Source organism: Bombina bombina, chromosome 5 (assembly GCF_027579735.1).
Source record: "Bombina bombina isolate aBomBom1 chromosome 5, aBomBom1.pri, whole genome shotgun sequence".
In the NCBI taxonomy this organism is placed as follows: Eukaryota; Metazoa; Chordata; class Amphibia; order Anura; family Bombinatoridae; genus Bombina; species Bombina bombina.
In genome coordinates, this window is record NC_069503.1 from 747,315,888 (window position 1) to 747,336,617 (window position 20,730).

The 20,730-nt window shown below is 38.3% G+C and overlaps 1 protein-coding gene across 1 annotated transcript in view; it reads right to left on the minus strand.

Annotated features, from left to right (window-relative positions):
* The window catches only part of TDP2 (tyrosyl-DNA phosphodiesterase 2), a 194,408-nt gene that overhangs the window by 96,182 nt on the left and 77,496 nt on the right, over nt 1-20,730 (minus strand). The window contains exons 3-4 of the mRNA XM_053714804.1: nt 9,637-9,810; nt 8,437-8,528 (exon numbers count right to left, since the gene is read on the minus strand). Of these exons, the coding sequence (XP_053570779.1) occupies nt 8,437-8,528; nt 9,637-9,810 (266 nt within the window). The remainder of the gene's footprint in view (nt 1-8,436; nt 8,529-9,636; nt 9,811-20,730) is intronic.

Consider the following 20,730-nt stretch of genomic DNA (forward strand, 5'->3'; position numbering starts at 1 on the left):
AATAAATAAAAAACAAAACAAAAAACACACCCCTTATACTGTCCTGAAAAAGTGAAAAGTATAATAATGTCTGTATAAGTCCTTTAGGCTAAGGACATAACCATAAAACACAATACCATGTGCATGAAATCATTGGAGTAAAGCAACTGGTGCTGTGCATAGAACTAATGGCAAACCAACTAATCGATTATGAGATTCGTTGACAACTATTTTCATAATCTATTATGCCGATTAGTTGTTGCAGCTCTAGAAAGATCTCAATAAGCAGACAATTTGGAAATTACATCATTCCCTCATGTCCAATGAGGTGAGCCATTCGAAGTAGAATACTGCAGATTCCCGTTCCCATTAAGGATAGGATCCTCTAATAACTCAAAAACGTGTCCGAGTAAAACGCGCTATTCTGTAACGAAAGGCACAACACTCAGGGACAGCTGGGCCCGCAGGGAACTGTATAGGCCCACCCAAGGCCAGTAGACCTGGCACGAGCACAAACGCAAATAAAGGTCTGGACCATGCAGACGCATAATCGTCAAAAATATGTGAAAGCGAAAAAGAGCTGCAACCTCCAGGGGGGATAGGAGGATAAACAATCTGGGTTACCCGCATGTGTAGTAGTAGGGAGCGGTAGGGAACTCGCCTCTCGGAGGACAGAACCCCCAGAGGCGGATGGCTCAGCAGACCCCTGATTCCCCGAGCCTGAGGAACAGGGCATTCTAATACGGCATATCGAACATAACTGATTGACCTGAGTCAACGGGGCCAATTCGCATTCTTCACAAGTCGAAGAATCTGAAATTTAAACAGTCTCAGCATCAGAATCCTCCATAACTAGATAGAGAATATAATAATTGACTAAAAAAAAAAAAAAAAAATAAACTTAAACGGCACCTGACACCCACAATGGCTGGGGCACTCTCCACCTCCTAGAACCAGACACTAGCAGACTCTAATTTTTCAGTCGCTACAAACGGTCAGGAATGCCGAAATGGAAGACCAGAATGTAAACACATCCAGTCACAAGGTGAACCGTACAGTCCAAAAAAAGCTCGCCCAACCATAAGTTCGCGTCACTTCCAAAGGCCAAGAGCCCAGTTAACACTACACATAAGCAGATTGAATCACATAAACATGATTAAAACCCTGTTCAATAATCCCCCTTGGGAGATATTAACCCTCGGTTCCAAGATACCCAAGGAGCCTCACTGAGGTCCTATATTTACTTAAGTCCCGCAAGAGAATACCTTACGGGAAACAAATAAATTACAGTACATTCTGATGAAGTAAAATGAAACAATCTTACCGGAATCTACGCCGTAGAACAGAAACATGGCCCTTCAAGTGTGACGACTAGTAGCAGTGCCTCCGCCATGGACTTGAGAGAAGAAAGCAAGCAGCGAAGCAGTTAGACAAAGCTGCTTGTGGAGCTGTTAATATGAGTTGGGATGGTTTCACAGAAAGACTCCCCCTGCATCTCCGGACTCTTAACTTTCATCCAGGCCCTCACTGAGAGACTGATAGGACTACTTAAAGTTCCCGTCCCATGTTGAAGAGTACTACCCTCCATAAGAGACAAAACTAACTTGACACTTCTCTGCCAACCTCCTGGGACAAAAGGCAAAGAATGACTGGGGGATGAGGGAAGTGGGAGGAGTATTTAAGCCTTTGGCTGGGGTGTCTTTGCCTCCTCCTGGTGGCCAGGTTCTTATTTTCCCAAAAGTAATGAATGCAGCTGTTGGCTCTTTCCATTTAGGAAGAAAATTAAACTGTCATGAATCAGATAGAGCATGCCATTTTAAAAAGGGATACTAAACCAAAATGTTTTCCTTTCATGATTCAGATAGTGCATGCAATTTTAATCAACTTTCGAATTTACTCCTATTATCAATTGCTTTGTTTTCTTGCTATCTTTATTTGAAAATCATGAATGTAAATCTTAGTCAGCGCATTTTAGGTTTAGCACCATGGATAGATTATTGGAGGCTAACATTTACCCCACCAATAAGCAAGCATAACCCAGTTTCTCAACCAAAAATGGGCCAACTCCTATGCATCACATTCCTGCTTTTTAAATAAAGATAGCAAGAGAACGAAGAAAATTTGATAATTAGTAAATTAGAAAGTTGCTTAAAATTGCATGTTCTATCTGAATCATTAAAGACAAATTTTGCGTTAAATGTACCTTTAAGCAAATTTCTAATTTACTCCTATTATCAATTTTTCCTCATTTTCTTGGTATCTTTATTTGAATGTAAGCTTAGGAGCAGGCCCATTTTTGGTTCAGAACCTGGGTAGTGCTTGCTGATTGGTTGCTACATTTAGACACCAATCAGAAAGCGCTACCCAGGCACTGAACCAAAAATGGGCCGGCTCCTAAGCTTACATTCTTGTTATTTCAAATAAAGATACCAAGAGAATGAAGATAAATTGATAATAGGAGTAAATTAGAAAGTTGCTTAAATTTGCATGCTCTATCTGAATTATGAAAGAAAAAAAATTGGGTTTACTATCCCTTTAATGGCAAGGCTGTTTACACTTTATACTGGAAAGTATGATGTCCTAATTTAAAGGCATTGCCAGGGATGTTGAATAATGTCACTGCTGTCTACATGTGATTTCTTGTTAAGCAAGCTGTAAGCTTGATGTGTTCCTAAAATACAATAATATAAATATAAAATAATATATAATATATAAAAATATATAATTTATATTAGTTTTATTTTAATGTGACCATATTTTGGGCAACTGATTTTTTTTTTTTTTTTAGAGGATTTTTGTGTGTGCTCCTTTTAAAGGATTATAGGGAAAAAAAGCGATTTGGTATTTGTACATTTTTAGATTGCTCATGCCATTAAATTTATAGCTGTAACATTCATTTAAAGGATTCCAAAACTTTGACTTTTTTGTTGTCTAAATTTAATCAAAATCGTATCTATAAACCCTCATTAGCCAAACTTACCCACTTAGAATGGAAAACGAGCGTTAGAAGATTAATAAAATAATATATTACATTTCTAAAAAAACGTCAAAGCCAAACCCCGTTTCTGCTGATGTCAATGCAAAAACTATTAGCCAATCACAGCGCGATTTTTTGCATCTCATTATTGCTTGTATTCGTCACCTGGCGCATGCGCAATACTATATGGCCATTAGTGCGTGCACATATTACCGCTTAGATGCCAGACTTACCCAAACCAAGTTACTGGCAACACGCATGCGCTTTTCAAAATTAGATCGATTGAATAGGTACTCCTATTCACACTGTGTACGGCTTGATTACAAAGCTTTTGTCTATAGAATATACTGTGTGCAGACATCGTTAGTGCAGCAAACTGGCAGAGAGTAACTTGTAACAAATACATCTAATAAATACAAGTGAGTGATTATAGAATATACTGTGTGCAGACATCGTTAGTGCAGCAAACTGGCAGAGAGTAACTTGTAACACATAAATCTAATAAATAAAAGTGAGTGATTATAGAATATACAGTGTGCAGACATCGTTAGTGCAGCAAACTGGCAGAGAGTAACTTGTAACACATACATCTAATAAATACAAGTGAGTGATTATAGAATACACTGTGTGCAGACATCGTTAGTGCAGCAAACTGGCAGAGAGTAACTTGTAAATATAAGTGAGTGATTATAGAATATACTGTGTGCAGACATCGTTAGTGCAGCAAACTGGCAGAGAGTAACTTGTAACAAATATATCTAATAAATACAAGTGAGTGATTATAGAATACACTGTGTGCAGACATCGTTAGTGCAGCAAACTGGCAGAGAGTAACTTGTAACAAATACATCTAATAAATAAAAGTGAGTGATTATAGAATATACTGTGTGCAGACATCGTTAGTGCAGCAAACTGGCAGAGAGTAACTTGTAACAAATACATCTAATAAATACAAGTGAGTGATTATAGAATATACTGTGTGCAGAGATCGTTAGTGCAGCAAACTGGCAGAGAGTAACTTGTAACACATACATCTAATAAATACAAGTGAGTGATTATAGAATACACTGTGTGCAGACATCGTTAGTGCAGCAAACTGGCAGAGAGTAACTTGTAACACATACATCTAATAAATACAAGTGAGTGATTATAGAATACACTGTGTGCAGAAATCGTTAGTGCAGTAAACTGGCAGAGAGTAACTTGTAACAAATACATCTAATAAATACAAGTGAGTGATTATAGAATATACTGTGTGCAGACATCGTTAGTGCAGTAAACTGGCAGAGAGTAACTTGTAACACATACATCTAATAAATACAAGTGAGTGATTATAGAATATACTGTGTGCAGACATCGTTAGTGCAGCAAACTGGCAGAGAGTAACTTGTAACAAATACATCTAATAAATACAAGTGAGTGATTATAGAATATACTGTGTGCAGACATCGTTAGTGCAGCAAACTGGCAGAGAGTAACTTGTAACACATACATCTAATAAATACAAGTGAGTGATTATAGAATACACTGTGTGCAGACATCGTTAGTGCAGCAAACTGGCAGAGAGTAACTTGTAACACATACATCTAATAAATACAAGTGAGTGATTATAGAATACACTGTGTGCAGAAATCGTTAGTGCAGTAAACTGGCAGAGAGTAACTTGTAACAAATACATCTAATAAATACAAGTGAGTGATTATAGAATATACTGTGTGCAGACATCGTTAGTGCAGTAAACTGGCAGAGAGTAACTTGTAACACATACATCTAATAAATACAAGTGAGTGATTATAGAATATACTGTGTGCAGACATCATTAGTGCAGTAAACTGGCAGAGAGTAACTTGTAACACATACATCTAATAAATACAAGTGAGTGATTATAGAATATACTGTGTGCAGACATCGTTAGTGCAGTAAACTGGCAGAGAGTAACTTGTAACAAATACATCACAGACAAGAGTTAGTAAAGAGCTTGGGGATCAGGTGCAGCACAGCAGTAAATACTAACTCTTGTCTGTGATGTATTTGTTACAAGTTACTCTCTGCCTGTTTACTGCACTAACGATGTCTGCACACAGTGTATTCTATAATCACTCACTTGTATTTATTAGATGTATTTGTTACAAGTTACTCTCTGCCAGTTTGCTGCACTAACGATGTCTGCACACAGTATATTCTATAATCACTCACTTGTATTTATTAGATGTATGTGTTACAAGTTACTCTCTGCCAGTTTACTGCACTAACGATGTCTGCACACAGTGTATTCTATAATCACTCACTTGTATTTATTAGATGTATTTGTTACAAGTTACTCTCTGCCAGTTTACTGCACTAACGATGTCTGCACACAGTGTATTCTATAATCACTCACTTGTATTTATTAGATGTATTTGTTACAAGTTACTCTCTGCCAGTTTACTGCACTAACGATGTCTGCACACAGTGTATTCTATAAACACTCACTTGTATTTATTAGATGTATTTGTTACAAGTTACTCTCTGCCAGTTTACTGCACTAACGATGTCTGCACACTGTATATTCTATAATCACTCACTTGTATTTATTAGATGTATGTGTTACAAGTTACTCTCTGCCAGTTTGCTGCACTAACGATGTCTGCACACAGTATATTCTATAATCACTCACTTGTATGTATTAGATGTATGTGTTACAAGTTACTCTCTGCCAGTTTGCTGCACTAACTATGTCTGCACACAGTATATTCTATAATCACTCACTTGTATTTATTAGATGTATTTGTTACAAGTTACTCTCTGCCAGTTTGCTGCACTAACGATTTCTGCACACAGTGTATTCTATAATCACTCACTTGTATTTATTAAATGTATGTGTTACAAGTTACTCTCTGCCAGTTTACTGCACTAACGATGTCTGCACACTGTATATTCTATAATCACTCACTTGTATTTATTAGATGTATTTGTTACAAGTTACTCTCTGCCAGTTTACTGCACTAACGATGTCTGCACACAGTATATTCTATAATCACTCACTTGTATTTATTAGATGTATTTGTTACAAGTTACTCTCTGCCAGTTTACTGCACTAACGATGTCTGCACACAGTATATTCTATAATCACTCACTTGTATTTATTAGATGTATTTGTTACAAGTTACTCTCTGCCAGTTTACTGCACTAACGATGTCTGCACACAGTATATTCTATAATCACTCACTTGTATTTATTAGATGTATTTGTTACAAGTTACTCTCTGCCAGTTTGCTGCACTAACGATGTCTGCACACAGTGTATTCTATAATCACTCACTTGTATTTATTAGATGTATGTGTTACAAGTTACTTTCTGCCAGTTTGCTGCACTAACGATTTCTGCACACAGTATATTCTATAATCACTCACTTGTATTTATTAGATGTATTTGTTACAAATTACTCTCTGCCAGTTTACTGCACTAACAATGTCTGCACACAGTATATTCTATAATCACTCACTTGTATTTATTAGATGTATGTGTTACAAGTTACTTTCTGCCAGTTTGCTGCACTAACGATTTCTGCACACAGTATATTCTATAATCACTCACTTGTATTTATTAGATGTATTTGTTACAAATTACTCTCTGCCAGTTTACTGCACTAACAATGTCTGCACACAGTATATTCTATAATCACTCACTTGTATTTGTTATACATAACTAGATAGTGCAAGTATAAATATTAATGATTTAAATTAAAGATGATGGTCACTGTACCTTACAAAAGCACTACGTTATTATATAATTAATTATTGATTAACATTTAGATCTTAAAGTATCTAAAAACTGCACTGCACAGCAACAATATTATTTACCAAAAGTAGCTATTGCAAGTGATATTTCACAAATACAGCACAAAGTAATAATATATAACATCTGCATATAGATTAAAATAGTGGTTATACTACCTATTAATGAATAAAGCAAACTATATAAACTATATTCATAGTGAATTAAAAGATCAAAGAGGATACCAGCGATAGCATTATTAATATTGAGTTAAAACCCTTTCGTTTATATATACTTCTTTAAATTGTAATCACAAGAATATATATTGTGAGCATATTAATTGTATAATATTATGTACTGAATTAATATATACTCAATGCAATAATAAGTGAATTGCGGATCGTTTATGCACGGTATATTATAGATGTGCAGATCCGTATTTTTGGACCTTCGTTTGTAAAAGAATATGTATTAGTATACATACAAATTTATTTGCCATTGTTTTAAAAAGTCTGATTTAGAAAACTGAGCGCAATAAAATTAACAATGTACAAAAACAAGGAGTTTGAAAATACGGTAATAGTAACTAAATCCTTGAGTAATTACATAAACTACTTATATCCTTACGAAATATTAGAGGTTTCATTCATCATTACTCTCTGAATTAAATATTTATGTATTTAAATGCTCATTAAAGTAAGGGTAATTCTCGCAGCGCAGTGTAACAATCTTACATTGTCTATTCCTGGGTAACATCTGTTTGAAAATATCGATTCAGACGGTCTGCGGTGTAAATGGAAGGTGACGTATGTAATGACGTTTCTAGATGATCGCGCATGCGCATTACTCACGAAGTCGGACATCTTGATAACTCAGGTTATCATAGACGATTCGTGAAAGAAAAATAAGATTAGATTTGTGGGTTTGGAAATCAATAAAATTTTGGAGCTGCATAACTAGAGTACGGTAAAAATATGGCACGCAAAACTAATTACAAATATGATTAAAATATATGTATTTAAACATTTAAGTTACATTTTTTTCATCGTTTAGTGTCCCTTTAAGTAAAGGACAAACTTGGCACAACAAAGTTGTTAAAACATGCATCATTTAACATGACTGTTCCAGACCTTTAATCTGAGCTACTTTAATTATGCTAGTGCAGAGATCATTCCACCCCTCATAGTAATGCATTTTTGTGTGCCCCCCCCCCCCTAAAAAGGACATAGGGGAAAATAACTATGTTAGGTCATAGAGCATATTTGTTTGTGACTATTTGGATTAATTACCCCCCCACACTCTATATAAGTTTTAACAACTAGGGCTACCCAGTGCAGCCCCCACAAAAGCACATATGTAATTGAACTTAATGGCTGATCCATCTGTATGCAGACAAGCAGTGCAAGTTTGTATTTCAGTTTATCAGTGATTTAGAACAGTTTAATTTCTGACTACTGTATCCTTTTAGCTATTTTAAGCGATTTTTGTAGTCATTTAACTATTCATTTTGAATTCATAATAAATGTTTAACCCCTTGGTGGGGTTAAACGCACAGCATTACAGGGTACAAAATACATGTTCTAACATATTAAAGCATGCAATTTTTCTACTATAATGGTCCTTTAATTTTTCACTTAACAGTATTTATTTTACACTGATGTTAACAGCAGTACTCAGATTATGGGGGGAGATGCAGCACAGCACACTGTAATAAGGTGAAATACCTGTGATAATGTTATAGCTAACCGCTCGCTTCTTTAGGTATTCAAAGTATGGTGGAATAACCTCTTGCAAAAATATTACATCTGGACTGTACCTGTATAAACACAAGGCAGGTTATTTTTTTACTCCTTACTGCACACATTTAAGTAACACATGGACAACATATTTTTTTAATACATACACACACACACTATAGAAATCATTGCCTAAAATATACAGACTTCTACCCCAATGTACTATAAAAAAGGAACAGTTTGCCCTTCTAAAAGAATAAAACAAAGTAAATTAATAATTAAGAACCAAGCAGGAAAATAGAGACAATGGCCAAATTACAGTTGATAAATGTCTGAGGTCGACCAAAGTAACTAAAGAAAGCATGAGGTAAAATATGATAAATATTTTCTTTAAATGCTATAAGCATCCATTTGTTGTGTATGAGGCTACAAGAAATCTTAAGGGGCATGAAACCCAGAATTTTTCTCTTTCATGACTCCAATAGATCATACAATTTTAAACAACTTTCCCAATTTACTTCTATTATCCAATTTGCTTTGTTCTCTTGGTATCCTTTGTTTAAATGCATAACTAGGTATGCTCAAGAGCAGCAATACACTGCTGGTAGCTATCTGTTGATTGGTGGATGCATGTGATGCCTCTTTTCATTGGTGCACCCAATGTGTTCAGCTAGCTCCCAGTAGTGCTCCTTTGTCAAAGAAGAACAAGAGAATAAAACAAATTTGATAACAGAACTGAAAAGTTTTTTTTTTTTTTTTTTTTTAAATGTTATGCTGTATCAGATTCATGCAAGAAAAAAAAGTTGCGTTTCATGTCCCTTTAATGTCTCTAGCCATGGTGACAATTATAATGCTAAAAAGAGCATCTGATTGTAAATGAAGATGAAGATTCTATAACAATTGTTTTTCTTATTTTAAAATGAATGTAACTGATAACTATGTAATCTCTATATTATCCTTTTGACAACCAAATAATTATAGCATCATTTTGCAATGCAACAAACGGCAAGCCTTTCTGGCAACAAAGGATTAATACAAATAAAGATCTTGGAAGAAAACAATGCAATTTTGATGTGTTTACGTTAACCTTCCAAGAAACATGTCCTCAACTACTATTGGAATACATATTGTGAATCATATACCACACACACAAACATACTAAGAATATAGATGTAGTGATATACTTACAGAGCTAAATAAGAACAAACACCTCTGGCTCTTTCTGAAAGGTTTGACTGATCAAGTCCATCTATATTCCATGTAACGAAAGAAAAGCGACTCTCGTCTTCTTGTGTCACTGTTGATGTATTAGCTACTGGAACAGATTTAACTACAAGCACATCATCACTGGTCAGGTCAACGCTATCGGAGAATAAATAAATGAGTAAAAGGCTTGTGTGACAAAGTCAATCATAGATTATAAAAAAAAAGAAAAAAAAAGAAAATAAAAGACCCCCCCCCCCCCCCAAAACAAAAAAACACAACACAAAATGTAAAATCGTTAGAAAGGATTGCTTAATTTATTTTAAATGTTAGTTTATCGATCACTTAGAACTCTCAATATAAAGAAATACAATAAGGAATAAAAGGAAATTACCTAGAGAAGTGTAATTTTCTGGAAGGTGAGGGATTTTTTTTTTATTTATTTTTTTAAAACATATAGGCTCAGATTACAAGTGGAGCGCTATTGATAGAATGGCACACAATCTGATATTACATGTCCATGGTAAAATAATAAATAAAAACATAATTTATGTAAGAACTTACCTGATAAATTCATTTCTTTCATATTGGCAAGAGTCCATGAGCTAGTGACATATGGGATATACAATCCTACCAGGAGGGGCAAAGTTTCCCAAACCTCAAAATGCTTATAAATACACCTCCCACCACACAAACAATTCAGTTTAACAAATAGCCAAGTAGTGAGGTGATAAAAATAAGTAGAAAAAAAAAAAGCATACAAAAAGGAGCAACTGGAAATAGAATTGTGCTTTAATACAAAAAAAAACCCACCATAAAAAAGGGTGGGTCTCATGGACTCTTGCCAATATGAAATAAATTAATTTATCAGGTAAGTTCTTACATAAATTATGTTTTCTTTCATGTAATTGGCAAGAGTCCATGAGCTAGTGACGTATGGGATAGAAATACCCAAGATGTGGGAGACCACAGAAGAGTTACTAGAAAGGGAGGGATAAAAACAAAATTTATGCTTACCTGATAAATTTATTTCTCTTGTGGTGTATCCAGTCCACGGATTCATCCATTACTTGTGGGATATTCTCCTTCCCAACAGGAAGCTGCAAGAGGATCACCCACAGCAGAGCTGTCTATATAGCTCCTCCCCTAACTGCCACCTCCCAGTCATTCGACCGAAGACAAGCAAGAGAAAGGAGAAACTATAGGGTGTAGTGATGACTGTAGTTTAAAAATTTAAAAACACCTGCCTTAAAATGACAGGGCGGGCCGTGGACTGGATACACCACAAGAGAAATAAATTTATCAGGTAAGCATAAATTTTGTTTTCTCTTGTAAGGTGTATCCAGTCCACGGATTAATCCATTACTTGTGGGATACCAATACCAAAGCTATAGGACACGGCAGGCGCTTAAACGGAAGGCACCACTGCCTGTAAGACCTTTCTCCCAAAAACAGCCTCCGAAAAAACAAAAGTATCAAATTTGTAGAATTTGGAAAAAGTATGAAGTGAAGACCAAGTCGCTGCCTTACAAATCTGTTCCACAGAAGCCTCATTTTTAAAAGCCCATGTGGAAGCCACCGCGCTCTAGTGGAATGAGCTGTAATTCTTTCAGGAGGCTGCTGGCCAGCAGTCTCATAAGCTAAGCGGATTATACTTCTTAACCAAAAAAGAAAGAGCAGTTGCTGAAGCCGTTAGGCCTCTCCTCTGTCCAGAGTAGACAACAAACAATGCAGATGTTTCACGAAAATCTTTAGTAGCTTGTAAATATAACTTTTAAGCACGAACCACGTCAATATTGTGTAATAGACGTTCCTTCTTTGAAGAAGGATTAGGACACAGTGACGGAACAACAATCTCCTGATTGATATTCTTATTAGATACCACCTTAGGAAGAAACCCAGGTTTGGTACGCAAAACTACCTTATCTGCATGGAAGATCAGATAAGGGGAATCACACTGCAAGGCAGATAACTCTGAAACTCTTCGAGCCGAAGAGATAGCTACCAAAAACAGAACTTTCCAAGATAAAAGCTTGATATCTATGGAATGCAGAGGTTCAAACGGAACCCCTTGAAGAACTTTAAGAACTAAATTTAAACTCCATGGCGGAGCAACAGGTTTAAACACAGGCTTGATTCTAACTAAAGCCTGACAAAATGCCTGAACGTCTGGAACATCTGCCAGACGCTTGTGCAAAAGAATAGACAGAGCAGAAATCTGTCCCTTTAAGGAACTAGCTGACAAACCCTTCTCCAATCCTTCTTGGAGAAAAGACAATATCCTGGGAATCCTGACTTTACTCCATGAGTAACCCTTGGATTCACACCAATGAAGATATTTACACCATATCTTATGATAGATTTTCCTGGTGACAGGCTTTCGAGCCTGAATTAAGCGTTCAATCTCCAAGCAGTCAGACGCAGAGAAACTAGATTTGGATGTTTGAAGGGACCTTGAAGTAGAAGGTCCTGCCTCAGCGGCAGAGTCCAAGGTGGAAAGGATGACATGTCCACCAGATCTGCATAACAAGTCCTGCGTGGCCACGCAGGAGCTATCAAAATCACCGAAGCTCTCTCCTGCTTGATCTTGGCAATCAGCCGAGGGAGCAGAGGAAACGGTGGAAACATATATGCCAGGCTGAAGGACCAGGGCGCTGCTAGAGCATCTATCAGCGCTGCCTGGGGATCCCTTGACCTGGACCCGTAACAAGGAAGTTTGGCGTTCTGACGAGACGCCATGAGATCCAGTTCTGGTTTGCCCCATAGTTGAATCAGCTGGGCAAATACCTCCGGATGGAGCTCCCACTCCCCTGGATGAAAAGTCTGCCGACTTAGAAAATCCGCCTCCCAGTTCTCTACTCCTGGGATATGGATAGCTGAGAGATGGCAAGAATGAACCTCTGCCCATAGAATTATCTTTGAAACCTCCAACATTGCCAGGGGGCTCCTTGTTCCCCCATGATGGTTGATATAGGCTACAGTCGTGATGTTGTCCGACTGAAATCTTATGAACCTGACCGCAGCTAGCTGAGGCCAAGCCTGAAGAGCATTGAATATCGCTCTTAGTCCACGAGCCCTGAGCCTTCAGGGAGTTCCAGACTGCACCCCAGCCCAGAAGGCTGGCACCTGTCGTTACTATAGTCCAATCTGGCCTGCGGAAGCTCATCCCCTTGGACAGATGGACCCGAGATAGCCACCAGAGAAGAGAATCCCTGGTTTCTTGATCCAGATTTAGTAGAGGGGACAAATCTGTAATCCCCATTCCACTGACTGAGCATGCAAAGTTGCAGCGGTCTGAGATGTAGGCGGGCAAACGGTACTATGTCCATTGCCGCTACCATTAAACCGATTACTTCCATACACTGAGCCACTGAAGGACGAGAAGTGGAATAAAGAACACGGCAAGAGTCTAGAAGTTTTTACAATCTGGCCTTCGTTAGGTAAATCTTCATTTCTACCGAATCTATCAGAGTCCCTAGGAATGAAACTTTTGTTAGAGGTGATAGAGAACTCTTTCCTTCGTTCACCTTCCACCCATGGGACCTCAGACATGCCAGAACAATGTCCGTGTGGGACCTGGCAATTTGAAAAGTCGTCTAAGTAAGGGGCTACTGCTATACCCCGCGGCCTTAGGACCGCTAGAAGGAACCCTAGAACCTTTGTAAAGATTCTTGGTGCCGTGGCCAACCCGAAGGGAAGAGCCACAAACTGGTATTGCCTGTCTAGAAAGGCAAACCTGAGAAAACGATGATGATCTCTGTGTATCGGGATGTGAAGATAAGCATCCTTTAAGTCTACGGTAGTCATATATTGACCCTCCTGGATCATAGGAAGGATTGTTCGAATAGTCTCCATCTTTTTTGGGAACTACAAACAGATTTGAATAGAAGCCCTGTCCCTGCTGCGGAACTGGGTGGATCACTCCCATAACTAGGAGGTCTTGAACACAATGTAAGAATGCCTCTCTCTTTATCTGGTTTGCAGATAAAAGTGAGAGATGAAATCTCCCTCTTGGGGGAGAGGTTTTGAATTCCAGAAGATAACCCTTGGACACAATTTCCAATGCCCAGGGATCCTGGACATCTCTTGCCCAAGCCTGGGCGAAGAGAGAGTCTGCCCACTACTAGATCAGTTTCCAGATCGGGGGCTGCTCCTTCATGCTGTCTTAGAGGCAGCAGCAGGCTTTTTGGCCGGTTTCCCCTTGTTCCAAGCCTGGTTAGGTCTCCAGACTGGCTTAGACTGTGCAAAAGTTCCCTCTTGTTTTGTGTTAGAGGAAGTTGAAGCTGCGCCACTCTTGAAGTTTCGAAAGGGCCGAAAACTAGACTGTTTGGTCCTTAATTTGTTGGACCTATCTTGAGGAAGGGCGTGACCTTTTCCTCCATTGATGTCAGAAATGATCTCCTTCAGTCCAGGCCCGAATAGGGTCTGTCCTTTGAAGGGAATGTTGAGAAGTTTAGACTCTGAAGTCACGTCAGCTGACCAGGATTTAAGCCATAGCGCCCTACACGCCTGAATAGCAAAACCTGAATTTTTAGCCGTTAGTTTGGTTAAATGAACAACGGCGTCAGAAACAAATGAATTGGCTAGCTTAAGAGCCTTAAGCTTGTCCATAATATCTTCCAACGGGGTTTCAACCTGTAGAGCCTCCTCTAGAGACTCAAACCAGAAAGCCGCAGCAGCAGTGACTGAGGCAATGCATGCAAGAGGCTGGAGAATAAAACCTTGTTGAATAAAACATTTTCTTAAGGTAACCCTCTAATTTTTTTATCCATTGGATCTAGAAAAGCACAACTGTCCTCGACAGGTATAGTGGTACGCTTAGCTAGAGTAGAAACTGCTCCCTCCACCTTAGGGACCGTCTGCCATAAGTCCCGTGTAGCAGCGTCTATAGGAAAAATCTTTTTAAAAACAGGAGGGGGAGAGAACATACACCTGGTCTATCCCATTCCTTAGTAATAATTTCAGAAAACCTTTTAGGGATTGGAAAAAAATCAGTGTAAGTAGGTACTGCATAGTATTTATCCAATCTACATAATTTCTCTGGGACTACAATAGTGTCACAGTCATCCAGAGTTGCTAAGACCTCCCTGAGCAATACGCGGAGGTGCTCAAGCTTAAATTTAAATGTAGACATATCAGAATCAGGTTGAAGTATCTTCCCTGAGTCAGAAAAATCACCCACAGATTGAAGCTCCCCTGCTTCAGCTTCAGTACATTGTGAGGGTGTATCAGACATAGCCACTAAAGCGTCAGAGAGCTCTGTATTTGTTCTAGTCCCAGAGCTGTCTCGCTTTCCTTGCAATCCTGGCAGTTTAGATAATACCTCTGTAAGGGTATGATTCATAACTGCCACCATGTCTTGCAAGGTATACGCAATGGGCGCGCTAGATGTACTTGGCGTCCCCTGAGCGGAATTTATAGGATCTGACACGTGGGGAGAGTTAGACGGCAAAACTTCCTCCTTGTCAATTTTTTCTGGTGATAAATTTTTTAGAGCCAAAATATGGCCTTTGTAATCTATAGTAAAATCAGTGCATTTGGTACACATTCTAAGAGGGGGTTCCACAATGGCTTCTAAACATAATGAACAATGAGTTTCCTCTAAGTCAGACATGTTTAAACAGACTAGTAATGAGATCAGCAAGCTTGGAAAACACTTTAATAACTGAACAAGCAAAAAAACATAATTTATGTAAGAACTTACCTGATAAATTCATTTCTTTCATATTAACAAGAGTCCATGAGCTAGTGACGTATGGGATATACATTCCTACCAGGAGGGGCAAAGTTTCCCAAACCTTAAAATGCCTATAAATACACCCCTCACCACACCCACAAATCAGTTTAACGAATAGCCAAGAAGTGGGGTGATAAGAAAAAAAGTGCGAAGCATATAAAATAAGGAATTGGAATAATTGTGCTTTATACAAAAAAATCATAACCACCACAAAAAAGGGTGGGCCTCATGGACTCTTGTTAATATGAAAGAAATGAATTTATCAGGTAAGTTCTTACATAAATTATGTTTTCTTTCATGTAATTAACAAGAGTCCATGAGCTAGTGACGTATGGGATAATGACTACCCAAGATGTGGATCTTTCCACACAAGAGTCACTAGAGAGGGAGGGATAAAATAAAGACAGCCAATTCCTGCTGAAAATAATCCACACCCAAAATAAAGTTTAACAAAAAACATAAGCAGAAGATTCAAACTGAAACCGCTGCCTGAAGAACTTTTCTACCAAAAACTGCTTCAGAAGAAGAAAATACATCAAAATGGTAGAATTTAGTAAAAGTATGCAAAGAGGACCAAGTTGCTGCTTTGCAGATCTGGTCAACCGAAGCTTCATTCCTAAACGCCCAGGAAGTAGATACTGACCTAGTAGAATGAGCTGTAATTCTCTGAGGCGGAATTTTACCCGACTCAACATAGGCAAGATGAATTAAAGATTTCAACCAAGATGCCAAAGAAATGGCAGAAGCTTTCTGGCCTTTCCTAGAACCGGAAAAGATAACAAATAGACTAGAAGTCTTACGGAAAGATTTCGTAGCTTCAACATAATATTTCAAAGCTCTAACAACATCCAAAGAATGCAACGATTTCTCCTTAGAATTCTTAGGATTAGGACATAATGAAGGAACCACAATTTCTCTACTAATGTTGTTGGAATTCACAACTTTAGGTAAAAATTCAAAAGAAGTTCGCAACACCGCCTTATCCTGATGAAAAATCAGAAAAGGAGACTCACAAGAAAGAGCAGATAATTCAGAAACTCTTCTAGCAGAAGAGATGGCCAAAAGGAACAAAACTTTCCAAGAAAGTAATTTAATGTCCAATGAATGCATAGGTTCAAACGGAGGAGCTTGAAGAGCTCCCAGAACCAAATTCAAACTCCAAGGAGGAGAAATTGACTTAATGACAGGTTTTATACGAACCAAAGCTTGTACAAAACAATGAATATCAGGAAGAATAGCAATCTTTCTGTGAAAAAGAACAGAAAGAGCGGAGATTTGTCCTTTCAAAGAACTTGCGGACAAACCCTTATCTAAACCATCCTGAAGAAACTGTAAAATTCTCGGTATTCTAAAAGAATGCCAAGAAAAATGATGAGAAAGACACCAAGAAATATAAGTCTTCCAGACTCTATAATATATCTCTCGAGATACAGATTTACGAGCCTGTAACATAGTATTAATCACGGAGTCAGAGAAACCTCTTTGACCAAGAATCAAGCGTTCAATCTCCATACCTTTAAATTTAAGGATTTCAGATCCGGATGGAAAAAAGGACCTTGCGACAGAAGGTCTGGTCTTAACGGAAGAGTCCATGGTTGGCAAGATGCCATCCGGACAAGATCCGCATACCAAAACCTGTGAGGCCATGCCGGAGCTATTAGCAGAACAAACGAGCATTCCCTCAGAATCTTGGAGATTACTCTTGGAAGAAGAACTAGAGGCGGAAAGATATAGGCAGGATGATACTTCCAAGGAAGTGATAATGCATCCACTGCCTCCGCCTGAGGATCCCGGGATCTGGACAGATACCTGGGAAGTTTCTTGTTTAGATGAGAGGCCATCAGATCTATCTCTGGGAGCCCCCACATTTGAACAATCTGAAGAAATACCTCTGGGTGAAGAGACCATTCGCCCGGATGCAACGTTTGGCGACTGAGATAATCCGCTTCCCAATTGTCTACACCTGGGATATGAACCGCAGAGATTAGACAGGAGCTGGATTCCGCCCAAACCAAAATTCGAGATACTTCTTTCATAGCCAGAGGACTGTGAGTCCCTCCTTGATGATTGATGTATGCCACAGTTGTGACATTGTCTGTCTGAAAACAAATGAACGATTCTCTCTTCAGAAGAGGCCAAAACTGAAGAGCTCTGAAAACTGCACGGAGTTCCAAGATATTGATCGGTAATCTCACCTCCTGAGATTCCCAAACTCCTTGTGCCGTCAGAGATCCCCACACAGCTCCCCAACCTGTGAGACTTGCATCTGTTGAAATTACAGTCCAGGTCGGAAGAACAAAAGAAGCCCCCTGAATTAAACGAAGGTGATCTGTCCACCACGTTAGAGAGTGTCGAACAATCGGTTTTAAAGATATTAATTGATATATCTTCGTGTAATCCCTGCACCATTGGTTCAGCATACAGAGCTGAAGAGGTCGCATGTGAAAACGAGCAAAGGGGATCGCGTCCGATGCAGCAGTCATAAGACCTAGAATTTCCATGCATAAGGCTACCGAAGGGAATGATTAAGACTGAAGGTTTCGACAGGCTGTAATCAATTTTAGACGTCTCTTGTCTGTTAAAGACAGAGTCATGGACACTGAATCTATCTGGAAACCCAGAAAGGTTACCCTTGTTTGAGGAATCAAAGAACTTTTTGGTAAATTGATCCTCCAACCATGATCTTGAAGAAACAACACAAGTCGATTCGTATGAGACTCTGCTAAATGTAAAGACTGAGCAAGTACCAAGATATCGTCCAAATAAGGAAATACCACAATACCCTGTTCTCTGATTACAGACAGAAGGGCACCGAGAATCTATGTGAAAATTCTTGGAGCTGTAGCAAGGCCAAACGGTAGAGCCACAAATTGGTAATGCTTGTCTAGAAAAGAGAATCTCAGGAACTGATAATGATCTGGATGAATCGGAATATGCAGATATGCATCCTGTAAATCTATTGTGGACATATAATTCCCTTGCTGAACAAAAGGCAATATAGTCCTTACAGTTACCATCTTGAACGTTGGTATCCTTACATAACGATTCAATAATTTTAGATCCAGAACTGGTCTGAAGGAATTCTCCTTCTTTGGTACAATGAAGAGATTTGAATAAAACCCCATCCCCTGTTCCGGAACTGGAACTGGCATAATTACTCCAGCCAACTCTAGATCTAAAACACAATTCAGAAATGCTTGAGCTTTCACTGGATTTACTGGGACACGGGAAAGAAAAAATCTCTTTGCAGGAGGTCTCATCTTGAAACCAATTCTGTACCCTTCTGAAACAATGTTCTGAATCCAAAGATTGTGAACAGAATTGATCCAAATTTCTTTGAAAAAACGTAACCTGCCCCCTACCAGCTGAACTGGAATGAGGGCCGTACCTTCATGTGAACTTAGAAGCAGGCTTTGCCTTTCTAGCAGGCTTGGATTTATTCCAGACTGGAGATGGTTTCCAAACTGAAACTGCTCCTGAGGACGAAGGATCAGGCTTTTGTTCTTTGTTGAAACGAAAGGAACGAAAACGATTGTTAGCCCTGTTTTTACCTTTAGATTTTTTATCCTGTGGTAAAAAAGTTCCTTTCCCACCAGTGACAGTTGAAATAATAGAATCCAACTGAGAACCAAATAATTTGTTTCCCTGGAAAGAAATGGAAAGTAGAGTTGATTTAGAAGCCATATCAGCATTCCAGGTCTTAAGCCATAAAGCTCTTCTGGCTAAGATAGCCAGAGACATAAACCTAACATCAACTCTAATAATATCAAAAATGGCATCACAGATAAAATTATGAGCATGCTGGAGAAGAATAATAATATCATGAGAATCACGATTTGTTACTTGTTGCGCTAGAGTTTCCAACCAAAAAGTTGAAGCTGCAGCAACATCAGCCAATGATATAGCAGGTCTAAGAAGATTACCTGAACATAGATAAGCTTTTCTTAGAAAAGATTCAATTTTTCTATCTAATGGATCCTTAAACGAGGTACCATCTGACGTAGGAATGGTAGTACGTTTAGCAAGGGTAGAAATAGCCCCATCAACTTTAGGGATTTTGTCCCAAAATTCTAACCTGTCAGGCGGAACAGGATATAATTGCTTAAAACGTTTAGAAGGAGTAAATGAATTACCCAATTTATCCCATTCCTTGGAAATTACTGCAGAAATAGCATTAGGAACAGGAAAGACTTCTGGAATAACCGCAGGAGCTTTAAAAACCTTATCCAAACTTATAGAATTAGTATCAAGAGGACTAGAATCCTCTATTTCTAAAGCAATTAGTACTTCTTTAAGTAAAGAGCGAATAAATTCCATCTTAAATAAATATGAAGATTTATCAGCATCAATCTCTGAGATAGAATCCTCTGAACCAGAAGAGTCCAAAGAATCAGAATGATGGTGTTCATTTAAAAATTCATCTGTAGAGAGAGAAGATTTAAAAGACTTTTTACGTTTACTAGAAGGAGAAATAAGACAAAGCCTTCTTTATGGATTCAGAAACAAAATCTCTTATGTTATCAGGAACATTCTGCACCTTAGATGTTGAGGGAACTGCAACAGGCAATGGTACATCACTAAAGGAAATATTATCTGCTTTAACAAGTTTGTCATGACAATTATTACAAACAACAGCTGGAGGAATAGCTACCAAAAGTTTACAGCAGATACACTTAGCTTTGGTAGATCCAGCAGGCAGTGGTTTTCCTGTAGTATCTTCTGGCTCAGATGCAACGTGAGACATCTTGCAATATGTAAGAGAAAAAACAACATATAAAGCAAAATAGATCAAATTCCTTAGACAGTTTCAGGAATGGGAAAAAATGCCAAATATCAAGCTTCTAGCAACCAGAAGCAAATGAAAAATGAGACTGAAATAATGTGGAGACAAAAGCGACGCCCATATTTTTTAGCGCCAAATAAGACGCCCACATTATTTGGCGCCTAAATGCTTTTGGCGCCAAAAATGACGCCACATCCGGAACGCCAACATTTTTGGCGCAAAATAACGTCAAAAAATGACGCAACTTCCGGCGACACGTATGACGCCGGAAACGGAAAAGAATTTTTGCGCCAAAAAAGTCCGCGCCAAGAATGACGCAATAAAATGAAGCATTTTCAGCCCCCGCGAGCCTAACAGCCCACAGGGAAAAAAGTCAAATTTTTGAGGTAAGAAAAATATGATAATTGAATGCATAATCCCAAATATGAAACTGACTGTCTGAAAATAAGGAAAGTTGAACATTCTGAGTCAAGGCAAATAAATGTTTGAATACATATATTTAGAACTTTATAAATAAAGTGCCCAACCATAGCTTAGAGTGTCACAGAAAATAAGACTT